The 19,495-nt window shown below is 42.2% G+C and overlaps 1 protein-coding gene across 2 annotated transcripts in view; it reads right to left on the minus strand.

Moving 5' to 3' along the window:
* Positions 1–16,982, minus strand: part of LOC136872601 (C-Maf-inducing protein) — a 558,641-nt gene extending 541,659 nt beyond the window's left edge. For both annotated transcript variants that reach the window (XM_067146405.2, XM_067146404.2), the window contains exon 1: positions 15,412–16,982. In XM_067146405.2, coding sequence (XP_067002506.2) covers positions 15,412–16,005 — 594 coding nt within the window. In that variant the 5' untranslated portion in view covers positions 16,006–16,982. The remainder of the gene's footprint in view (positions 1–15,411) is intronic.
* Between the last annotated feature and the right edge of the window lie 2,513 nt (positions 16,983–19,495).

Raw genomic sequence — 19,495 nt, forward strand, 5'->3', positions numbered from 1 at the left:
GGAAAGGCCTAGGAATTGGAAGGAAGCGGCCGTGGCCTTAATTAAGGTACAGCCCCGGCATTTGCCTGGTGTGAAAATGGGAAACCACGGAAAACCATCTTCAGGGCTGCGGCCAGTGGGGCTCGAACCGACTATTTCCCGATTACTGGATAATGGCCGCACTTAAGCAACTCCAGCTATCGAGCTCGGTATAACACAGATTATTAATGTAATCCCCATATTGTAGTGTCCAGAGCTTCTCAAGTATTAAAACACAGCTATTTTTTCCAATTATCATAAACAAGAAATTCAATAACTTCGAAACAAAGCGATATATTAATGAAAATGTCAGCAAATGTTCCTCTAAATATGTTCTAGTTCCCTGTAAATAATCGTATGCCTGAGACTAAAAGTTTAAGGAAAGGAATCATGTTCATGAAATATGCAGGTGTTCTTAAACTTTTGATAGGACCTGTAAGGTTAAAATCCCCTACCCGGCCTGGAATCAAACCCGGGATACCTTGGAACAAAATCCAGCATGCTAACCATTCAGCCATGGAGCCGGATTCTACATATAAATAACAATGTTATTGGCTTTACGTCCCACTAACAACTTTTACGGTTTTCAAAGATGCTGAGGTGCCGGGATTTAGTCCCGCAGGAGTTCTTTTACGTGCCAGTAAAGCTGCCTTCACGAGGATGGCATATTTGAGCACCTTCAAATATCACCGGATTGAGCCAAGATCGAACCTGCCAAGTGGGCGTCAGAAGGCCAGCGCCTGAACCGTCTGAACCACTCAACCCGGCGATTCTACATGTAGAGATAGGCCTACCGTTGTTTAAATTCAAGTTCGCTTTTACTTCCGAAGTAAAGAATTGTTTATGTTTAATATTCAAGCTGATTATTTAACACAATACACGGCAGGATTCAATTATTTACGTTGCACGTGACATTTTTATATACTGCATTAGAATTCTTTGCCACGTTGTATATTCACATATATATTACAAGAAGGCTATGCCAACGTAAAAATCGAAGTACAGTATTTCCAACTACATCATGCATTCCACGTATTACAAGTTTCTTGTCCATGGTTCTCCTGGGGCTCTGCAATTCAATCCTCACGGAATAACGTTACAGTTGGTTTGATAATGGGATCGTGTAACCCGACCGAGACAGTGCGTCATTACGAGGTTCCGCCCTCTGGTGTAACCATTACAATGGAAACATGTCGTCTTTCTCGATTTTTGTATCTGTGTCACCACTGATAAACATTTAGGATTCGCCCAGCTCCATGGCTAAATGGTTAGCGTGCTGGCCTTTAGTCACAGGTGTCCCGAGTTCGATTCCCCGCAGGGTCGGGAATTTTAAACATTATTGGTTAATTTCGCTGGCACAGGGGCTGGGTGTATGTGGCATATTTATCATCATTTCATCCTCATCACGGCGCGCAGGTCGCTTACGGGAGTCAAATCAAAAGACCTGCACCTGGCGAGCCGAACTTGTCCTCGGACACTCCCGACACTAAGGCCCGGTTGTATAAAGACATCTGACTGGAGATCAATTAAGAACTTAGTTCTGAAAATGAACTGAGATTACGACTTCATTGTGTTGTATAAAACTGAACTCGGTTTACACATATGTAGTTCAAATGTAATCGGAGTTCAAAAAAGTGGACGTGGCAACACCGCAAAACAAATGAAATACGAAATAGCTCGGCCCTTTGGATAATACATAAATGGCGGGATTGACCTGGCCGTGACTGTAAACAAATGAAATACGAAACTGCCGTGACGGTCGAAGAAGGAGAAGAAGATCATATTGAAATCTCGCGAAGTAAACATGGAAAGAACTTCAAAGGAGCGTTCTGCGAATTTCACACCGAAATAAAAGGACGATCTGGTGGATATTGTACTATCAAGGTACAAACATATAATAGAAAATAAAAGAACCGATATGGTGACATCAAAGTTGAAAGAGAAAGCCGTTGACTTGTCAATTTAAAGAGATCTCCAACAACCATTTGAAAACTTCTTGTAGCATAAAACATACACATGGGTGACAGGGGATAATTTCTTTGAGTAGGTTTTTAATAGTGTGTCCCTTAACTTCAGTTCCAGTCGTTCCTCAATATCTTTCGAGAAACGAAATCTCGTTTTGAACATTTGATCACCCATTTCAATCATCGGATTCCGTCTGTACCGAAAGACGCGAGGAGCTCATCGTAAAATCAACTCTTCTTCATCAGACGAAAAGTCGGAATAATCTGATATCTCTGCTAAATAATATATATATATATATTACACAGTTGCTTTGTTTTGTAAACTTGAAACATAATTTAAAATAATTCATTATTGAAGCAGTATCATAAAACTAAGTAACAACAACGTGTTGGTATGGCAGTAGGCTATTGTTTATATGATATTCACATAACCTCACTTCTGAAAAATCGAGCGATCTTTAGCAATATTATTTAACTTCTAGCATTCAAGATATTTATAACTCATCTCGATATTATTAAGGTGCGGTATTCTTACGCAGATGCGATACAAGGAAACACTTCTCAAGTCTTCAGAGCTAGTTCAATGTTTAATATGAATGATAATGATCTAGGTTCAGGGAGATTAACCGACGAATATTCGCCAGTCAAATCTGAACTTAGATCGAGACGAGATGACCTTAGATTAGCGTTTATACAACGGAAAATCGAAGTTCAACTTGACTGGCAGCCATTTTTCCTCGTTAAACTCAGATCAAATGTTTTATACAACCGGGCCTAAAAGTGTCAGTGCTTAGCTATCTTGACCAGTTCCGTTGCCTCTTGTATCAACACCCTACACTATGGAGCTGACTATAGTATTATATTGTAAACATATCTACACGGATATATATATTATAAAACAAACTTAACAATACAACACTTCCGTTCATCCCCTTACTCGAATACTGCGAATTCTTACACATATAATCCCACTCAGCTACTTTCTTACTTTTATAAACTACATTGGTATTGAGAGAGACCCCATCGAATTTGACTTCATTCGATGAGTTTTTTTACAAGGAGTTGTTATAATAATAATAATAATAATAATAATAATAATAATAATAATAATAATAATAATAATGATAATAATAATAATAATAATATTGGCTTTACGTCCCACTAAGTTTACGGTTTCCGGAGACAGCGAGATGCCGGAATTTAGTCCCGCAGGAGTTCTTTAAGTGCCAGTAAATCTACCGACACGAGGCTGACGTGTTTGAGCACGTTCAAATACACCAGACTGAGCCAGGATTGAACCTGCCCAGTTGGGGTAGAAACCCAGCACCTCAACCGTCCGAGCCACTCAGCCCGGCTAAGGAGTTTTTACCCTGTCAAATCCAAACTAGACTTTGCCACTCCCACAGGTCTGAGGTATGTTAAAAATATATATAGCGAGCATGCTCGACAAATTTATGTGAAGAAGAGCGCTAGACTTACAGTCCAGCTCCTTGGCTCAATAGTCAGCGTGCTGGCCTTCGGTTCAGAGGGACACAGGTTCGATTTCCGGCCGAATCGGAGATTTTAACTGCGTTTGATTAATTCCTCTGGTTCGAGGACTGGGTTTTTGTGTCCGTCTTAATGAATTTCTCTTCATCTAAACACAACCCATCAGAAACACATAGTCAATCAATCAATCACTACTGATCTGCATTTAGGGCAGTCGCCCAGGTGGAAGATTCCCTATCTTGTTTTCCCAGCCTTTTCTTAAATGATCGCAAAGAAATTGGAAAATTATTGAACATTTCCCTTGGTAAGTTATTCCAATCTCTAACTCCCCTTCCTATAAACGAATATTTGCCCCAATTTGTCCTCTTGAATTCCAACCTTATCTTCATATTGTAGTGTTTATCTTCATAGTAGTGTTGGCGTCATAATGGAAGGGCATCCGGCGGTAAAACTGGGCCAAATTCACCTGGAAAGAAGGCCAGGGAAAATAAAACGAAGGTCGTCAGTCTTACACATAGACTCAATTAAATATTTTAACTCTCAATTAAGAGACCCGCCATCTCGACTCGCGATGCAATCTTATCCCATAGCTGGTATCCCGACTATCGGGACCACTCAGCCAGTGTTCATGGGTCACGAACTAGGACGTGACTACACGAATCCATGCCATGAACTATCATTATACCGATTCTCTGACGAAAATTACTTCAGGTATCCTTTAAACTAACTTTTAATTACGATACATTTTATATAAAGGATTTCGTAATGATAATTTTGTAGGTATGCGTTATCGTGTCAATTAGAAAATAACAACGTTAACTTCTCAGGTAATGGGATCTTATGCTACGACAGGAAGTAGACTGCAGATTGGAAATCTTCCAGAAAAGCCGTCCATAGTTAGTAAAAGGCTCTTCATATCTATTGATCGCGGGCGATGTTTGTCAAAGCGCTGTGGCAGTGATGGAGAGCAGGTCACTGATCCTCCCTCTTCAAAGAATTCTCAACTCGGCCACAGACGACAAGGAGACCATCAATAGGTTCACTAAACACTCTAACATATACTCATCTATCTATCTATCTATCTATATACGTATACGAAATCACACGTATAGGAAATCTCACAATATGGTTAGTAATGAGTAAGAGAATCGTTATAGATTCCTCAACATTGCGTCTCCCAGTACCAAGGTTAGTTGGTTTAAGTCAAGGTTTTAAATAAATGGTTCTTTTTAAAAATACTGTATTTTTATTCCCGCTATTTTTACTACTTTCAATTCTATTAGTGGTATAACAATGGCTGTTTTAATTAAAACAATTTGAACATGATACTGTATATAGGCTACATTCTCTTCGAGTTCTCTGTGAAACGTGAAGAATTTCACATTATTTTCTTGGCACGGCATAAGCCCAAAAGCCTAAACAGTATCATGTCTATAACTAGTACGGGCCGTGAAAGCATCAATGACAACAATTTGAACAGTTTACTGAGTCCATAGTTAGAACAGTATGCAGCCGGTGTTAGTTGTACTAATTCATATCCTTGTTGCTTGTGTTGTGGTCTGATTCTGAACCGTTGTAGCAAAAAAGTATGGCTCTCATTTGATGAGATACGGAATTAGAATAGAAAAGGCTGTAGAGTCAAGTGCAAGAAATGTGGATATGAATGAAAGGCAATCATCATCAAGGCAATCAATTCTTTGCAATCATTTAAGAAAAGGCTAGGCAAACAACAGATAGGGAATCTGCCACCTGGGCGACTGCCCTAAATGCAGATCATTAGTGATTGACTGAAGGCTAATTACATAGCATTAAGAATCTTAAAGAAAAAATTCGAAGAATCCATCAGTGATGATGAAGGTATGATATTAATTCGTTTTGATCTGTTATTTTAACACTAGATTTTCTCACCATAAATATCTAAATCTTCAATAATTGTGTATGCATTCACTCGTGACTGATAATGCAGCTAATTTCTCACGGAAGCTTTACTTTGCTGGAAAACAAGGGAGACATGAACATGATAACCTATGGCTGTTCGAAATATCTTCTGAAACTCTTACCACTGCGATATTACCAAATAACCTTTCAAGCAAGACAAATAAAGCGTCTTCAACTTTCTTCAGTGGATCTGTTTGTTGTGAAAACGATATTCATTAGACTTACAAGTAGTTTGATATGTACGTGCCGGCCCCGCGGTGTAGGGGTAGCGTGCCTGCCTCACACCCGGAGGCCTCGGATTCGATTCCCGGCCAGACCAGGGATTTTTACCTGGAACTGAGGGCTGGTTCGAGGTTCACTCAGCCTACGTGATTATAATTGAGGAACTATCTGACGGTGAAATGGCGGTTCTGATCTAGGGAGCCAAGAATAATGGCCGAGAGGATTCGTCGTGCTGACCACACGATACCTCATAATCTGCAGGCCTTCGAGATGAGCAGCGATCGCTCGGTAGGCCATGGCCCTTCGGGACTGTTGCGCCATGGGGTTTGGTTTCTTTGTTTTGTTTTTATATGTATGTGCTAACAATACTGCAATTTAAAGTGTGGAACACACTCAATTTCTCCAGTTAATGCAATAACTATGTCCCGGTTATAATCCCTCAAACAGAAAATAAATTGGAGATTGCTGAAACTGTTTTGCAAGGAAGAAAAAGTGTTAAACAACGAAGTTGTTTGTGTAGAATCGATGGATGCTCAAGTGTCCATTATTAACAAGTAGTGTACTTAACAACAACAGGGGCTACTTATTCGGTGGATACTGTGGATACATCAGAAAATCTACGCACATCCGAATACTTGGCAGAGATGACATCTAGTAGCATCAAGAAATGTTAAGGAGAGTTAAAATAGTTAGTGCATTCAATCGTGACTGATAATGCAGCTAATGTCTCACGGATGCGATGCTTGCTGGAAAACAATGGAGACATGAACGTAATAACCTATGGTTATTTGCAACATCTTTTGAATCTCTTAGCTAATGACTGTCTGTTTCCAAACCTGGGGGAATATATTCTCGGTACTGTTACATGTTTTCGAAACAATCATTTTACAAATGCTCTCTACAAGCAATCAGTTGCTCTAAAACGTTATCATGCCAGCTGACACCCGTTGGAATAGTCTAGTTGCTAACATTAAAGGTTGGCCTACACTTCTAAAATTCTGCGAGGATAATAGGGACAACATTGATAGTAATGTGCAAGCAAATATTGCCAATGTTATGCTAAAGGAAAAGTCGAAAAAAGTATTTCCGGCTTGAAGCCCACAGCTGAAACTCTTGACAAAGTACAGGTACAGAAAGGCTTATGCTCTTTCTCACGCTGTCTGCAGTACCTCTGGAAACAACTTAAAACCATACAAGTGATGTGGGCCGAGATGAAAATATTAAGAAGTAATTTGTAAACATAGCACGGCTTTAACTCTTGCTCATTTTCTTGGTGACTTGCTTGATCCAAAGCAAATCAATAATACTGAACTGCTGCAACAAAGCGAAGATGAGAAGAAATTGGGATTTGATTTTGCAAGCTCAAAATATAAACCAAGTTCTCTACTACCACTGACAGTCCCACGCACAGTCCCCATCATTTCCAGAATCACTTTTCAGTGAATCTATGGTGTCACAAGTGTCAGCTTATGAATGGTTGAAGAGCCAAAAAGTACAATTGAAAAAGTTTATCATAATGTATTCCCTCTTATCAAACAATTTCTGACTGCTCAAGTATCTTCGGCTAGGGTAGAAATATTTTGTTTTCTTCTTTCGGTTTAGTTCATTCAAAGCTTCGAAACAGTATGGGAAATGAAAGGGCCGTTAAACTAGTATTTTTATTCTAAGTATTTAATTTTCGTGTTCACAAAAACCTTGGCATTTTTAAATATTTTATTTAAGGTCACTTCAACTGCTTGTTCTTATTGTCACCTAACTATAACATTAATAACAAGTGACTAAATATACATAGACGTTCAACGATAACTGGTTAATAATGTTATTATGAAGAACTGAAGAATCTCTCTTGATTTCGTAGTATGAAATGGGAAACCACGGAAAATCATCTTCAGGACTGTCGAAAGTGGGATTCGAACCCACCATCTCCCGAATGCAAACTCACAGCTAGGTGATCCTAACCACATAGCCAACTCACTCGGTACTTTCGTCTTTTCAAAGGATATCTGCAAACCTATTTGTTCTGCTACTCCTTTCAGCACATTAATTTCTTCTGTCACAGTTTCAAAATTCTCTGTCATTATTTCTAAGCCAGGGCCTCTCAGGGTGCATGCACCAGTGCATTGCGCCTGTCTCCCTCTTCCTCACTTGCTCCGTAGCGCTCCAAAGCCGAGCCGAGTGGGACCGATGCACTGTGCACAGGACCTCTGCGCCTCAGTTTGCACGCGTGGGATTTTGGGCGTTTGAGAAGCTCTGCTCTAAGCAGTCGATTTGCACTCCGTTCTTCTTCGTCCCAATCCTCAAAGGTTTGAACAAGTTTGTATCGTGTCGTATCTGACGCCATTCCCTTATCACTTTTCTCAACACCCAGTTGAACAGGAGTGGTGAGGGTTCTTCTCGCTGTCTAACTCCTGGTTTAATCGTAAGGGGTGCAGAGAAGCATCTTTGGAATTTTACATTGGACTTTGTATTTAGTCAGCTCGTATTACCGATTACCGCTAGCAGTTCTTCATCGACTCCCATTTCTGTAGTTATGTGAAGCAACACATCGCGGTGCCTTTCCGAAGTTTAGAAATGTACACATGTAAGTTTGGCCTCTCAACATATGATATCTTATTATCGTTTTAAGATTGTGGATTCGCTCTGCTGCTGATCGGCCTTTCGAAAAATCGTTGGTATTCTCCAAACGAGCGTTCGACTTGCTGTTCTAGTCGTTCAAGGATAAACAACGTAAGAACCTTGTATGCTACTGGAAGTAACGAGATACCACGATCGTTGTTGACATATTTTATATTGTTCTTGTGTATAGAAAGGGTGGTTTAAAGCTACCTTGCAGTCCGGTAGTTGTTATTTCCCCCACATGTCAATGACGGTCTTATTCGCTTTTTCCAGTGCGTATTTCCATAGTTCCGCTCTCACGGAGTCTTCATCAGAGACCTTGTTTTCCAGTCTCCCAGCGTGGCGTTTGATCTTGTCACGATCCGGGAAGAAGACGGCAGGTGTTGGATTGTTGATTTGTTGGTTTTGATGGGGTTTAGCTGGTTTTTCACAATTTGGAAGTATTCGGCAAAAACTTCACCGTTTTCTTCATTTGGTGTTGCTAAATCCTTTGAAAGCAGAGAGTGGGAGACTTGTACCCCTGTACCTTCCTTTTAAAACCCTTGTAATATTCTCGGGCGTTACTTCGCTGGAAGTCTTGTCCAATGGTTCCTTTTCGTACGTTCGTACGTTCATTTATGTAGACAATCCATCAAGGTTTGTTCGCAGCTTTCATTCCACCTCTGCTAACCTCTACTACTTTTTTGCAACCTGAACCATCTGTCCTTTCGTACTGGTAAAGCCCCAGTCCACTGGAGGGGTGAGTTCTTTGAATTCATTCTATCTTTCTTTTTTTTTTTTTTTTTTTTTTTCGGAGTTTATGTGTGTCGAAGCGGGTTATGGCCATTTGGTTCTTTTTTTCTGTTTAAAGGAATGGGTCTGAACTTAACTGCTCAAATATAATGGTCTGAATCTACGTTCACCCCCTTTTTCTTACTATGACGTTCATTATTTCGAGACTGTACTTGCGATATGATCTAGATGGAATTCTCCCAATGCTGTGTTTTGGGATCGCCAAGTATATTTTCTGGAAGGTTGAAGAAAGTGGGTGGATATCAGCTGGGTTATGATTCACGCAACATTCAACAAGATGTTTTCTATCCTTGATGGTTCTCTTGTGAGCCGAGTATCGCCCGATGTGTCTATGTTTCTGTTCCCGTGCTGGCTGTGCGTTAAAATCACCCATTAAGAACTTCGCGTGCTGTTTTGAAATTTTAGCGATTCTGATATCGAGGGTGTTCCAGAATCTTTGTCAGAATCGTTTTAGTTTTGGTCGTTAGTCGGGGCGTGGACACTGACTAACGTAAACGTTTTGTTTGCACAGCGCAGGGATAGTCTATCGTTTATAGGTTCAAAATCTTGGACAGGCCTAAGGATTGAGGTGTTGACTGCCAAGGCTGTGCTGAAGATTGGGATATTCTTCATTACTCTAGTTTGGGCTTTGCACTTGAAACAAATGGTACCCAACGAATTCGAAAATGTATTCGTCTTGAAGCGGGTTTCTTGCAATGCTATTATAGAGATACTGCTTTCATGGAGGACTTCGACCAGTTGTTTCATTTTGCCGGTTTATCTGAAAGCGCTTATGTTGAAGTATGACCGGCAAGTCTTAGATTTGGGCCCGAGTTTTCGTGACTGTTTAGGGTTTCCAAGACGCTCAGAGTCATCTTCATCATGACGTCACACCCCCCCCCCCCCCAAGAATCTGACCGAGATGCGCAAGTCTCTGTCAGCGACGGTAGATTCCTGTAGAGATACCACGTGGGGAAAAATAGTTTGTTTCCGTCCTGCCATCATGCCTGTAAACTTGAGTTGCATTTGGAGCAATTGTTCGCTCGAAATACAACCAGGATTGTTGGTCCGGGAGGGCCTTGATTATTATTATTATTATTATTATTATTATTATTATTATTATTATTATTATTATTATTATTATTATTATTATTATTATTATTATTATTATGATTATTATTATTATTACACTTACGAACATTCCGCGTACGGCTGGCATACGGAGATGTTCTGTATTAGTTTTTAAACACATAATAGGCAAAAGAGGGGTTAAGTGGTCCATCTGATTTATTCCAAACAATTAAAAAAGCTTCCTAAATGGGATACAGTTTTGAAACTTAAGGAATGCTTTAATAATATAAAAGAGACATCTATCAGTTTGTAAACAAATATATTAGCTAGCGAGAAGAATATTTCTCTGCTAGTTGTTTTACGTCGCACCGACACAGATAGGTCTTACGGCGACGATGGGACAGGAAAGGGCTAGGAGTGGGAAAGAAGCGGCCGTGGCCTTAATTAAAGTACAGCCCCAGCATTTGCGTGATGTGAAAATGGGAAACCACGGAAAACCATTTTCAGGGCTGCCGACAGTGGGGTTCGAACCTACTATTTCCCGAATACTGGATACTGGCCTCACTTAAGCGACTGCAGCTATCGAGCTCGGTGAAGAATATTTCAAGATGGTTCAAGATTGACTGTACTAATGAATGCATGCATGTCACGGGAAAGTAAATTTAGTGACACCGAGCTCGACAGCTGCAGTCGCTTAAGTGCAGCCAGTATCCAGTATTCGGGAGATAGTAGGTTCGAACCCCACTGTCGGCAGCCCTGAAAATGGTTTTCCGTGGTTTCCCATTTTCACACCAGGCAAATGCTGGGGCTGTGCCTTAATCAAGGCCACGGCCGCTTCCTTCCCACTCCTAGCCCTTTCCTGTCCCATCGTCGCAATAAGACCTATCTGTGCCGGTCCGACGTAAAGCAACTAGCACAAAAAAAAAGAAAGAAAGAAATTAGTGACAAAAGTGATTGAAAGTAACTTTAGTTATATAAATGACGTAAATTATAACCATATTCGAAACGAAGGTGTACAAGTAGGAACTGTGGGGAGGAAATGGTCAAGCATTTCCAATATACACAGAAATATAATTCATTTACCAGATTCGAGTACCCGGAGAAAAATCTGTCCCGCCTCCGCTTTGTCCAGCACAAATCTCACATGTAGTGACCGGGATTCGAACCACGGGACCCAGCGGTGAGAGGCCGGCGCGTTGCCGCCTAAGCCACGGAGGCTCCTTCCAGTCCTCGTACCACTTTTCAAATTTCGTGGCAGAGCAGGGAATCGATGCCGGGCCTCCGGAGATGGCTGTTAATCGCACTAAATACTACACCACCGAGGCGGACAAGCATGTGGAAAAAGAGGCAAAAACCTTTATGAAATCTTCCCCAAGAACAAGAATCTTCCCACCAGAAGGAATGGAATGTCGTTACGTATGATATATTTTAGAAGACGATTCACACACATTAATGAATGACTATTTGCCATTGGGGCTTTATCCTATATTGAGCCGCGCTAGTCCGCCTCTGTGGTGTAGTGGTTAGCCTGATTAGCTGCCACCCCCGGAGGCCCGGGTTCGATTCCCGGCTCTGCCACGAAATTTGAAAAGTGGTACGAGGGCTGGAACGGGGTCCACTCAGCCTCGGGAGGTCAACTGAGTAGAGGTGGGTTCGATTCCCACCTCAGCCATCCTGGAAGTGGTTTTCCGTGGTTTCCCACTTCTCCTCCAGGCGAATGCCGGGATGGTACCTCACTTAAGCCCACGGCCGCTTCCTTCCCTCTTACTTGCCTATCCCTTCCAATCTTCCCATCCCTCCACAAGGTCCCTGTTCAGCATAGCAGGTGAGGCCGCCTGGGCGAGGTACTGGTCATACTCCCCAGTTGTATCCCCGACCAAGAGTCTGAAGCTCCAGGACATTGCCCTTGAGGCGGTAGAGGCGGGATCCCTCGCTAAGTCCGAGGGAAAAACCGAACCTGGAGGGTAAACAGATGATGATGATGATGATGATGATGATGATGATGAGCCGCGCTAATCGAATATCGTCAGCTGGTTTGGAATTTAATTTTCATCCAGATAACGAACTCTCATTTCAATTAAGAGGAATTTTGAATGTAATGTGCACTGTTCAACTGGTCAGCAAAACAGCGACTACTCCTGTCCACGTTTTAAAAATGCTATTTGTTCGGGGCCTTTTGACCCTACTTGTACCATATAATATGAACCTGCATGTAACTGGAATGGAGGAAGTGTAGAATGTTGAATTTGAGGAAAGGAACGTTAAGGACGACACAAACACCCAGTCCTCAGGCCAGGGATATTAATCATTTACAATTAAAAACTCCTGGCCCAGCCGGGAATCGAACCCGGGACCGCCGGGTGACAGGCGGACGCGTTGCCCCCTACACCGCGGGGGTGTAAGCCCTAAATTGCAGCACTTTTGCATTATATATCCTAAACGTTTTCCTAAGGCCCCAGTGACCATCGGTGAAAAATACATTTTTGACATTTGTGTTGTTTTGTTTGAGCATGTCAATGATGTCATTAACAATATTGAAAGTTGTTCCTGGTTTGCTGTGATTTTACCATTTCGCCCAAATCATCATCATCATCATCATCATCATCATCTGTTTACCCTCCAGGTTCGGCTTTTCCCTCGGACTCAGCGAGGGATCCCACCTCTACCGGCTCAAGGGCAGTGTTCTGGAGCTTCAGACTCTTGGTCGGGGGATAAAACTGGGGAGAATGACCAGTACCTCGCCCAGGCGGCCTCACCTGCTATGCTGAACAGGGGCCTTGTGGAGGGATGGGAAGATTGGAAGGGATAGGCAAGGAAGAGGGAAGGAAGCGGCCGTGGCCTTAAGTTAGGTACCATCCCGGCATTCGCCTGGAGGAGAAGTGGGAAACCACGGAAAACCACTTCCAGGATGGCTGAGGAGGGAATCGAACCCACCTCTACTCAGTTGACCTCCCGAGGCTGAGTGGACCCCGTTCCAGCCCTCGTACCACTTTTCAAATTTCGTGGCAGAGCCGGGAATCGAACCCGGGCCTCCGGGGGTGGCAGCTAATCACGCTAACCACTACACCACAGAGGCGGACTTCGCTCAAATCAAAACTGAAAATTAGCACATGAGTATGACATGCAGGATCGACTCACTTCGCTAACTATCGGAATGGAAGAAGTTCACAGCATCGGTGATAAAATTTCTCCAAAATCACTCAAAGTAACAAATATAGGAAGAGACAACATGGAGAAGGAAACATTTAAATTTATCCGAAAGCAATTCAAGCTAGCAAATGTAGGGAAAATTACAGAAGAGAGTCAAATTGTGCTGAATAGCTTCTTCTTGGCCAAGCGACTCGCTATAATACAGGCTGGAAAAGGCCGAAGTACAGCTGACCAGGAAGACGTCTGACTGCACGTGCATGTTTACCCGCTTCCATCTCTTCGATCGTGCCACATGCCTCAGCGCTCTCACGGTTCAGGCGGCCTTGAACTATTGACGAGCGCTTTGGCCAATCAGAATGTACATTTTCTTTAATAATTTTTAAATATACAGCATTAAATTTTTATGCTTTTAAAGACGCTGTATATGTACAGCAGCCTAGTGTTTTCAATATATAGATTATTGACAGTTTGTTTCTAAAAGTAGAGAAAATAGAATCTCTTTTTACATATTTATTAGACCTCGATATGCACACTATTAGTAGCGCGACAGACGTCGAATCTGTATTCCACCTCTCTTCATGTGTCTTGTAGCATTGTAGATGGAACATTTGCGATAGCTACTCGCATGCCGCATTTAGATGCGAAAACTGCATTTAACTGTTTCCCATCCCTCTCTCTTCTTTGAACGTCAGGCGGCTGCGCAGTACAGCACACGTGTTCCGCTAGCTGTTCCTTACGCTCGTACTGTACGTACAACGTCGTTTTCGGCTGCAACTAAGTGCCGATGCTCCCACATACAGGGTGATCACAAAGTCCCATTACCCCCTATGTATTACATAGATCGTGTTCCCTATGTATTACACTGATGTTAATGAAGAAAGAATGAAGAAAGAGAAGAAAACAAAACAGAGTAGTTGGTCTCGGTGCAGGGATTCGAAACAAGGAATTCTCAACGATGCACATGCAACGAATAGTCACACTACCTCAAAGTTGTCCTCTGCCATGATCCCACAACAATAAGACACAACAATTCATTACCATCTACGTAATACATAAAGGTTAATGGGACTTTGTGATCACCTTGTACATATCAATCAAGAAATGGGGCAGACGCTTTCCTGAAATTGGTAGTTTGCTTTTTAAAGAAAAGCAGAATGCAAATTCACGATCTGTCGCACCACTAATAGTACGCGTATGGATATGTATCAGACATGTTAAAAAGCATTTCAAAAACAATTTTGAGTTTCTCTACTTGTAGAACCAAAACGTCAATAATTATCCCTATTACTTCTCAAAATATTAATTTTTATTTTATACATTCAAGCCGGACACTCTGTATACAAAGCATATAGACGAAGTACTGTACAATTGAAAAGCAGTTACAAAATGCTCAAGAAAGGAGAGGGCTGTGGCCCAGCAGTGCTAACAGCTGACAATCAAGATTCTTCAGCCAGTAAACTATCTCAGGAATCGAGGTAAGTTTCCGGAATGAAACAGAAGAGAAGAGAAGAGAAGAAAACAAAACAGAGTAGTTGCTCTCGGTGCAGGGATTCGAAACAAGGAATTCTCAACGATGCACATTCTTAGTCCTGTCCTAAGTGGACATAACCACTCTGTTGTGCATGTCAGTATGTCAACTTTCTGAAAGAAAAAAAAAGTTATTCCAGGGAATAATACTGTCACCGTGGCCATTACATCCCCACCCGACAGGCTTCGAGTTTTAGGGCAAAGTTTACTTTCGTCCCTTACCACCCTTGAAAGCAGTTAACGGTGCGCGCCTGGATTCTAGAAGCAGGTTGTTGCAAGCTGGCTCTTGACTGCTCACTTATGCAGATAGGCATCTGGTTATAGAAGGATTTTTTTTAAATCGGGCTTCCACGATAGTCTTAGACACAGTTACGTAATATCCTAAAAGACATTAAAAAGAACTGAAACACGCGCGCTCTGCTTTAGATAATAGGACACATTGAAGTCGTTGTGGAGGAGGAAAGATATTTGGCAGCAACATTTTTCACTTAGAGGGTGGGTCTAAAAGGTTGGGGGTGGGAGTAAGACAGTGCTTCAAAGACCTTCCGATCGTTTTGAAGCGAACTGGGGAATTGCGGAAGAAGTCAAGGGGCTAGTTTCCTGTTTCAGTCTTGATGCACACATATTTGTATAATAATGAACTTACCGTCTTGGAAGAAATGCAGGCATCGTTCAGATAGATGTGGTGCGACTCCCATCTTCGCAGGAACTTAGAACTGAGGATCTTACTGACGACGGTGCGTGTGTGGTTGAGGTAGCACACCTGTATGTCACCTTCCCGCAGAAGTTTAAAGCGCGGTCCCACGCCGGGAGCGGCGATCACGGCGGGAGCGAGGGCGGCGGAGACGGCAGCAGAGACGGGCGCTGAAGGAGACGATTCAGCCGAAATCTGACAAAGCGACGATCCTGACGATGTGGACGAAGCGGAGAGGGGCGGGGTGCTATCGGACGAGCGCGTACAGCTGTTACTACGAGAGTTACCTCCACTACAGCTGCTACTTCTACTGCTAGAACCGCGGCTGATGCTAGCATCACTATTGGCGTCCGCTACAGCGTCCAGTTCTGGGGTGGTACGCGGCGACGAACCCTGTACCACCACCACACATTCTTGAGAACTATGACCGCCGGCAGTGCCTGGCGTCGTTGGAGACGTAGCGACGGCGGGGGTAGGCACTGGCTCTGCCATCGGCACAGGTTGCGCCCGCTCCCGCCGTCCAAATGGGCTATGGAAGCAAAACATCAACGCCAAACACCTCGACACTTTGGCGACTGTAATGTCCACTCCGTAAATAAGCAATATTATCTTAACGACACACGCATCCGACCACCATAACAAGATTAAATGTCCAAAAATCACATTTGATAAGGCATTGCATGAATGATGTAAGAGAGGCAATAACACTTATACCTTCCCGTAAATTGTGTATCAAATGTATAATAACTTCAGATAAACTTTATCAAACTAGAAATTACATTACGATACGGCACAGCGCATTTTATTAACAATCATAATAATTATTATGTCGACGCCATGGTAAAGGCACGGATGATTATAATACTGAATTACTTTCCACTTCTAACTCGGACTAGATACCAATGAAATAGGAACGTTAACACGACTATAAAACTAATATTAAAGAGACTGTAACATTATTATTATTATTATTATTATTATTATTATTATTATTATTATTATTATTATTATTATTATTATTATTATTGACTTCGCAAATTCAACAACATTAAAACAATTTCTATCGAAAAACTGTCTTGGATAATTTACTCAATAGGCCTATAGGATAAATCGTAGTAATGTGTCGTCTTTAAGTTTTAAGCCATACTATAGCACTATATATTCCCAGTCAGAACGAACAAATCATGTTTTCAATAATGTGCCCGGGAAAAAATTAAAAACATCACTCTTTAACAAAATTCACTTCACAAATAAATCAATCTTTGCTGTCATCGACATTTGAGAAGCACATTAACAACGTTTAATCTGTGCACCAAATATATTGTCAGTTCACTTAATTGGTGTTTTCATAACCATTTTAGCCACTATGATATGAAGTGAGCGAGTATTACGAACAGCTTGAGTAGACTTGGTGTCGCAGAGCACTGCACTACTGACAACACATAACAGACTGAGGTGGACAGAGGAGCATACATCAGCGAATGACGGGGCATGCTACAGCGGTACACGCCCTACGGCCTAGCGACAATTGACTGAGCCGATTCCAGCCTGCAATGTCCCCCCTCCCACATCTAACATGGCGTACGCAAAGCCGTAAAAAACATCAGCTCGCATTGGTTCCGTAGCTGAGGTCGATATAACTCCGTCGATACTTAGTGCACCCCAATACTCGAAAGCACGACTGTTACAGCAAGTACCATGCATGCGCGATCTTTAGGCGGTAGCGGCAACTATTTGAACAATTGCATCACAAAAAACCACGGCACAAAAAATGAAAGTGTGACGCTCTCGAGAAGCGGTTCAACTGTCGCCAACTTATACAACATTCGATTATCTACGGTACTTGATATTCAAAACCATTCAATTTTAACGAAATTAGTTGGATAAGCTCAGCTAATGCGGCGAGAAAATATGTAGAAAAGTGCTAAGGAATTAATGCTGAAGAATTGCGGACTATCTTCAATAAGGTCCGCCCCTCTTATTTCAACAACATTATTTACTACCTTTGTACAATGCTGAGAAAGATGCTGTTCATTTCCCTTATAAAATACATATTCACGGATTGCGTGTTGTGCACCCAACTTATTTTCGAAAGGAAGCAGAAAAGAGGGAAAAAACTTGAGGTTTTATTACCGGTACCGTATTGTTATGAGTAGGGTTACCGGTAGAATTTATACAGTAGCTGTGATTGGGGGGGGGGGGCGAGGGGGACTCTTTGGAGAACATATTACATTTTTATTTGCATTTTTGCCGGCTGAAAGTAGGAATTATTTTAAAAAGCAATTTTTACAAGGCCTATTGTCTTATCAGCTAATTCTTCCCTTTATTTTCTTTAATTATTTTTTTTTTTGCTAGGGGCTTTACGTCGCGCCGACACAGATAGGTCTTATGGCGACGATGGGATAGGAAAGGCCTAGGAGTTGGAAGGAAGCGGCCGTGGCCTTAATTAAGGTACAGCCCCAGCATTTGCCTGGTGTGAAAATGGGAAACCACGGAAAACCATTTTCAGGGCTGCCGATAGTGGGATTCGAACCTACTATCTCCCGGATGCAAGCTCACAGCCGCGCGCCTCTACGCGCACGGCCAACTCGCCCGGTCTCTTTAATTATTAACAGAATTATTAACGGTCACACGCACAAAATGTCGTTCGACCCGGCTAATCAATTTGTACAGAGCCACAGCAGGTAGTGGGTATCAGGGGTGCATTTATTTATTTATTTATTTATTTATTTATTTATTTACTTTTGCCAAGGTCATTGACACAGGTATGAAATGTCGTATGGCTTTTAGTGCCGGGATATCCCAAGACGGGTTCGGCTCGCCAGGTGCAGGTCTTTCTATTTGATGCCTGTAGGCGACCTGCGCGTCGTGATGAGGATGAAATGATTATGAATACAACACATACACCCAGCCCCCGTTGGAATTAACCAATTAAGGTTAAAATCCCCGGCCCGGCCGGGAATCGAACCCGGGACCCTCTGAACCGAAGGGCTTAACGCTGACTATTCAGTCAAGGAGTCAGTCAGTACTCAATGATGGAATGAATTTATAACTAACAAATTTTCAGTACTTTCAGGACCGTGCAAGTGGCTGAGCAGTTTGGGTCACGTAGCTATCAGCTTGCATTCGGGAGATAGTGGGTTCGAACCCTACTGTCGGCAACCCAGAGGATGGTTTTCCATTTTAACACCAGGCAAATTACTTTTTTTTCTATTTGCTTTACGTCGCACCGACACAGATATGTCTTATGGCAACGATGGGACAGGAAAGGCCTAGGGATTGAAAGAAACCGGCCGTGGCCTTCAGGGCTGCCGACAGTGGGGCTCGAACCCCCTATCTCCCGATTACTGGATACTGGAATTACTTTTTTTAGGGCGAATACCTGAGAGTCCCAGGGCGAGAACTATGCCCCTTTATGAGCTGTACGTTAATTAAGGCCACTGCCGCTTTCTTTCCATCCCTAGCCCTTCCCTATCCCATCGTGGCCATAAGACCTATCTGTGTCGCTGTGACGTAAAGCAGATTAAAAAAAAGTATTTTCAGGTAACAATAGTGCTTCTTCTATTTAATAATGTCTGTATTGTGAGAAGTATCTCTCAATATCACGTCACATGAAATAGTACTTTTACTAACTTTTCACTCTGGATTTCGGTGCAGGACCCTATCATACTTTTCTCTGATAGCTGCTACTGTCACAGATGCTTGCTCAAGACTTCCCTTAACTTCCCCCACAATCCTAATTGACTCCATGAGCATGCTACTTCTCTCCAACTCTGTGATGACTAGGGCCCGGATTTTTAGGTTCTTAAAAACCACGTTTTAGTTTTTTAATAGCTCAAAATAGTTTTTGTTAGTTTTTTATCCTCCTGAAATAGTTTGTAATGATCATTTCAATCATTACTAAAGTTATACTATTCATTCAAACTCTTTTTTTGCAGTCGCTTAAGTGCGGCCAGTATCCAGTAATCGGGAGATAGTGGGTTCGAACCCCACTGTCGGCAGCCCTGAAGATAGTTTTCCGTGGTTTCCCATTTTC

This window comes from Anabrus simplex, chromosome 4, assembly GCF_040414725.1.
Source record: "Anabrus simplex isolate iqAnaSimp1 chromosome 4, ASM4041472v1, whole genome shotgun sequence".
Lineage (NCBI taxonomy): Eukaryota > Metazoa > Arthropoda > Insecta > Orthoptera > Tettigoniidae > Anabrus > Anabrus simplex.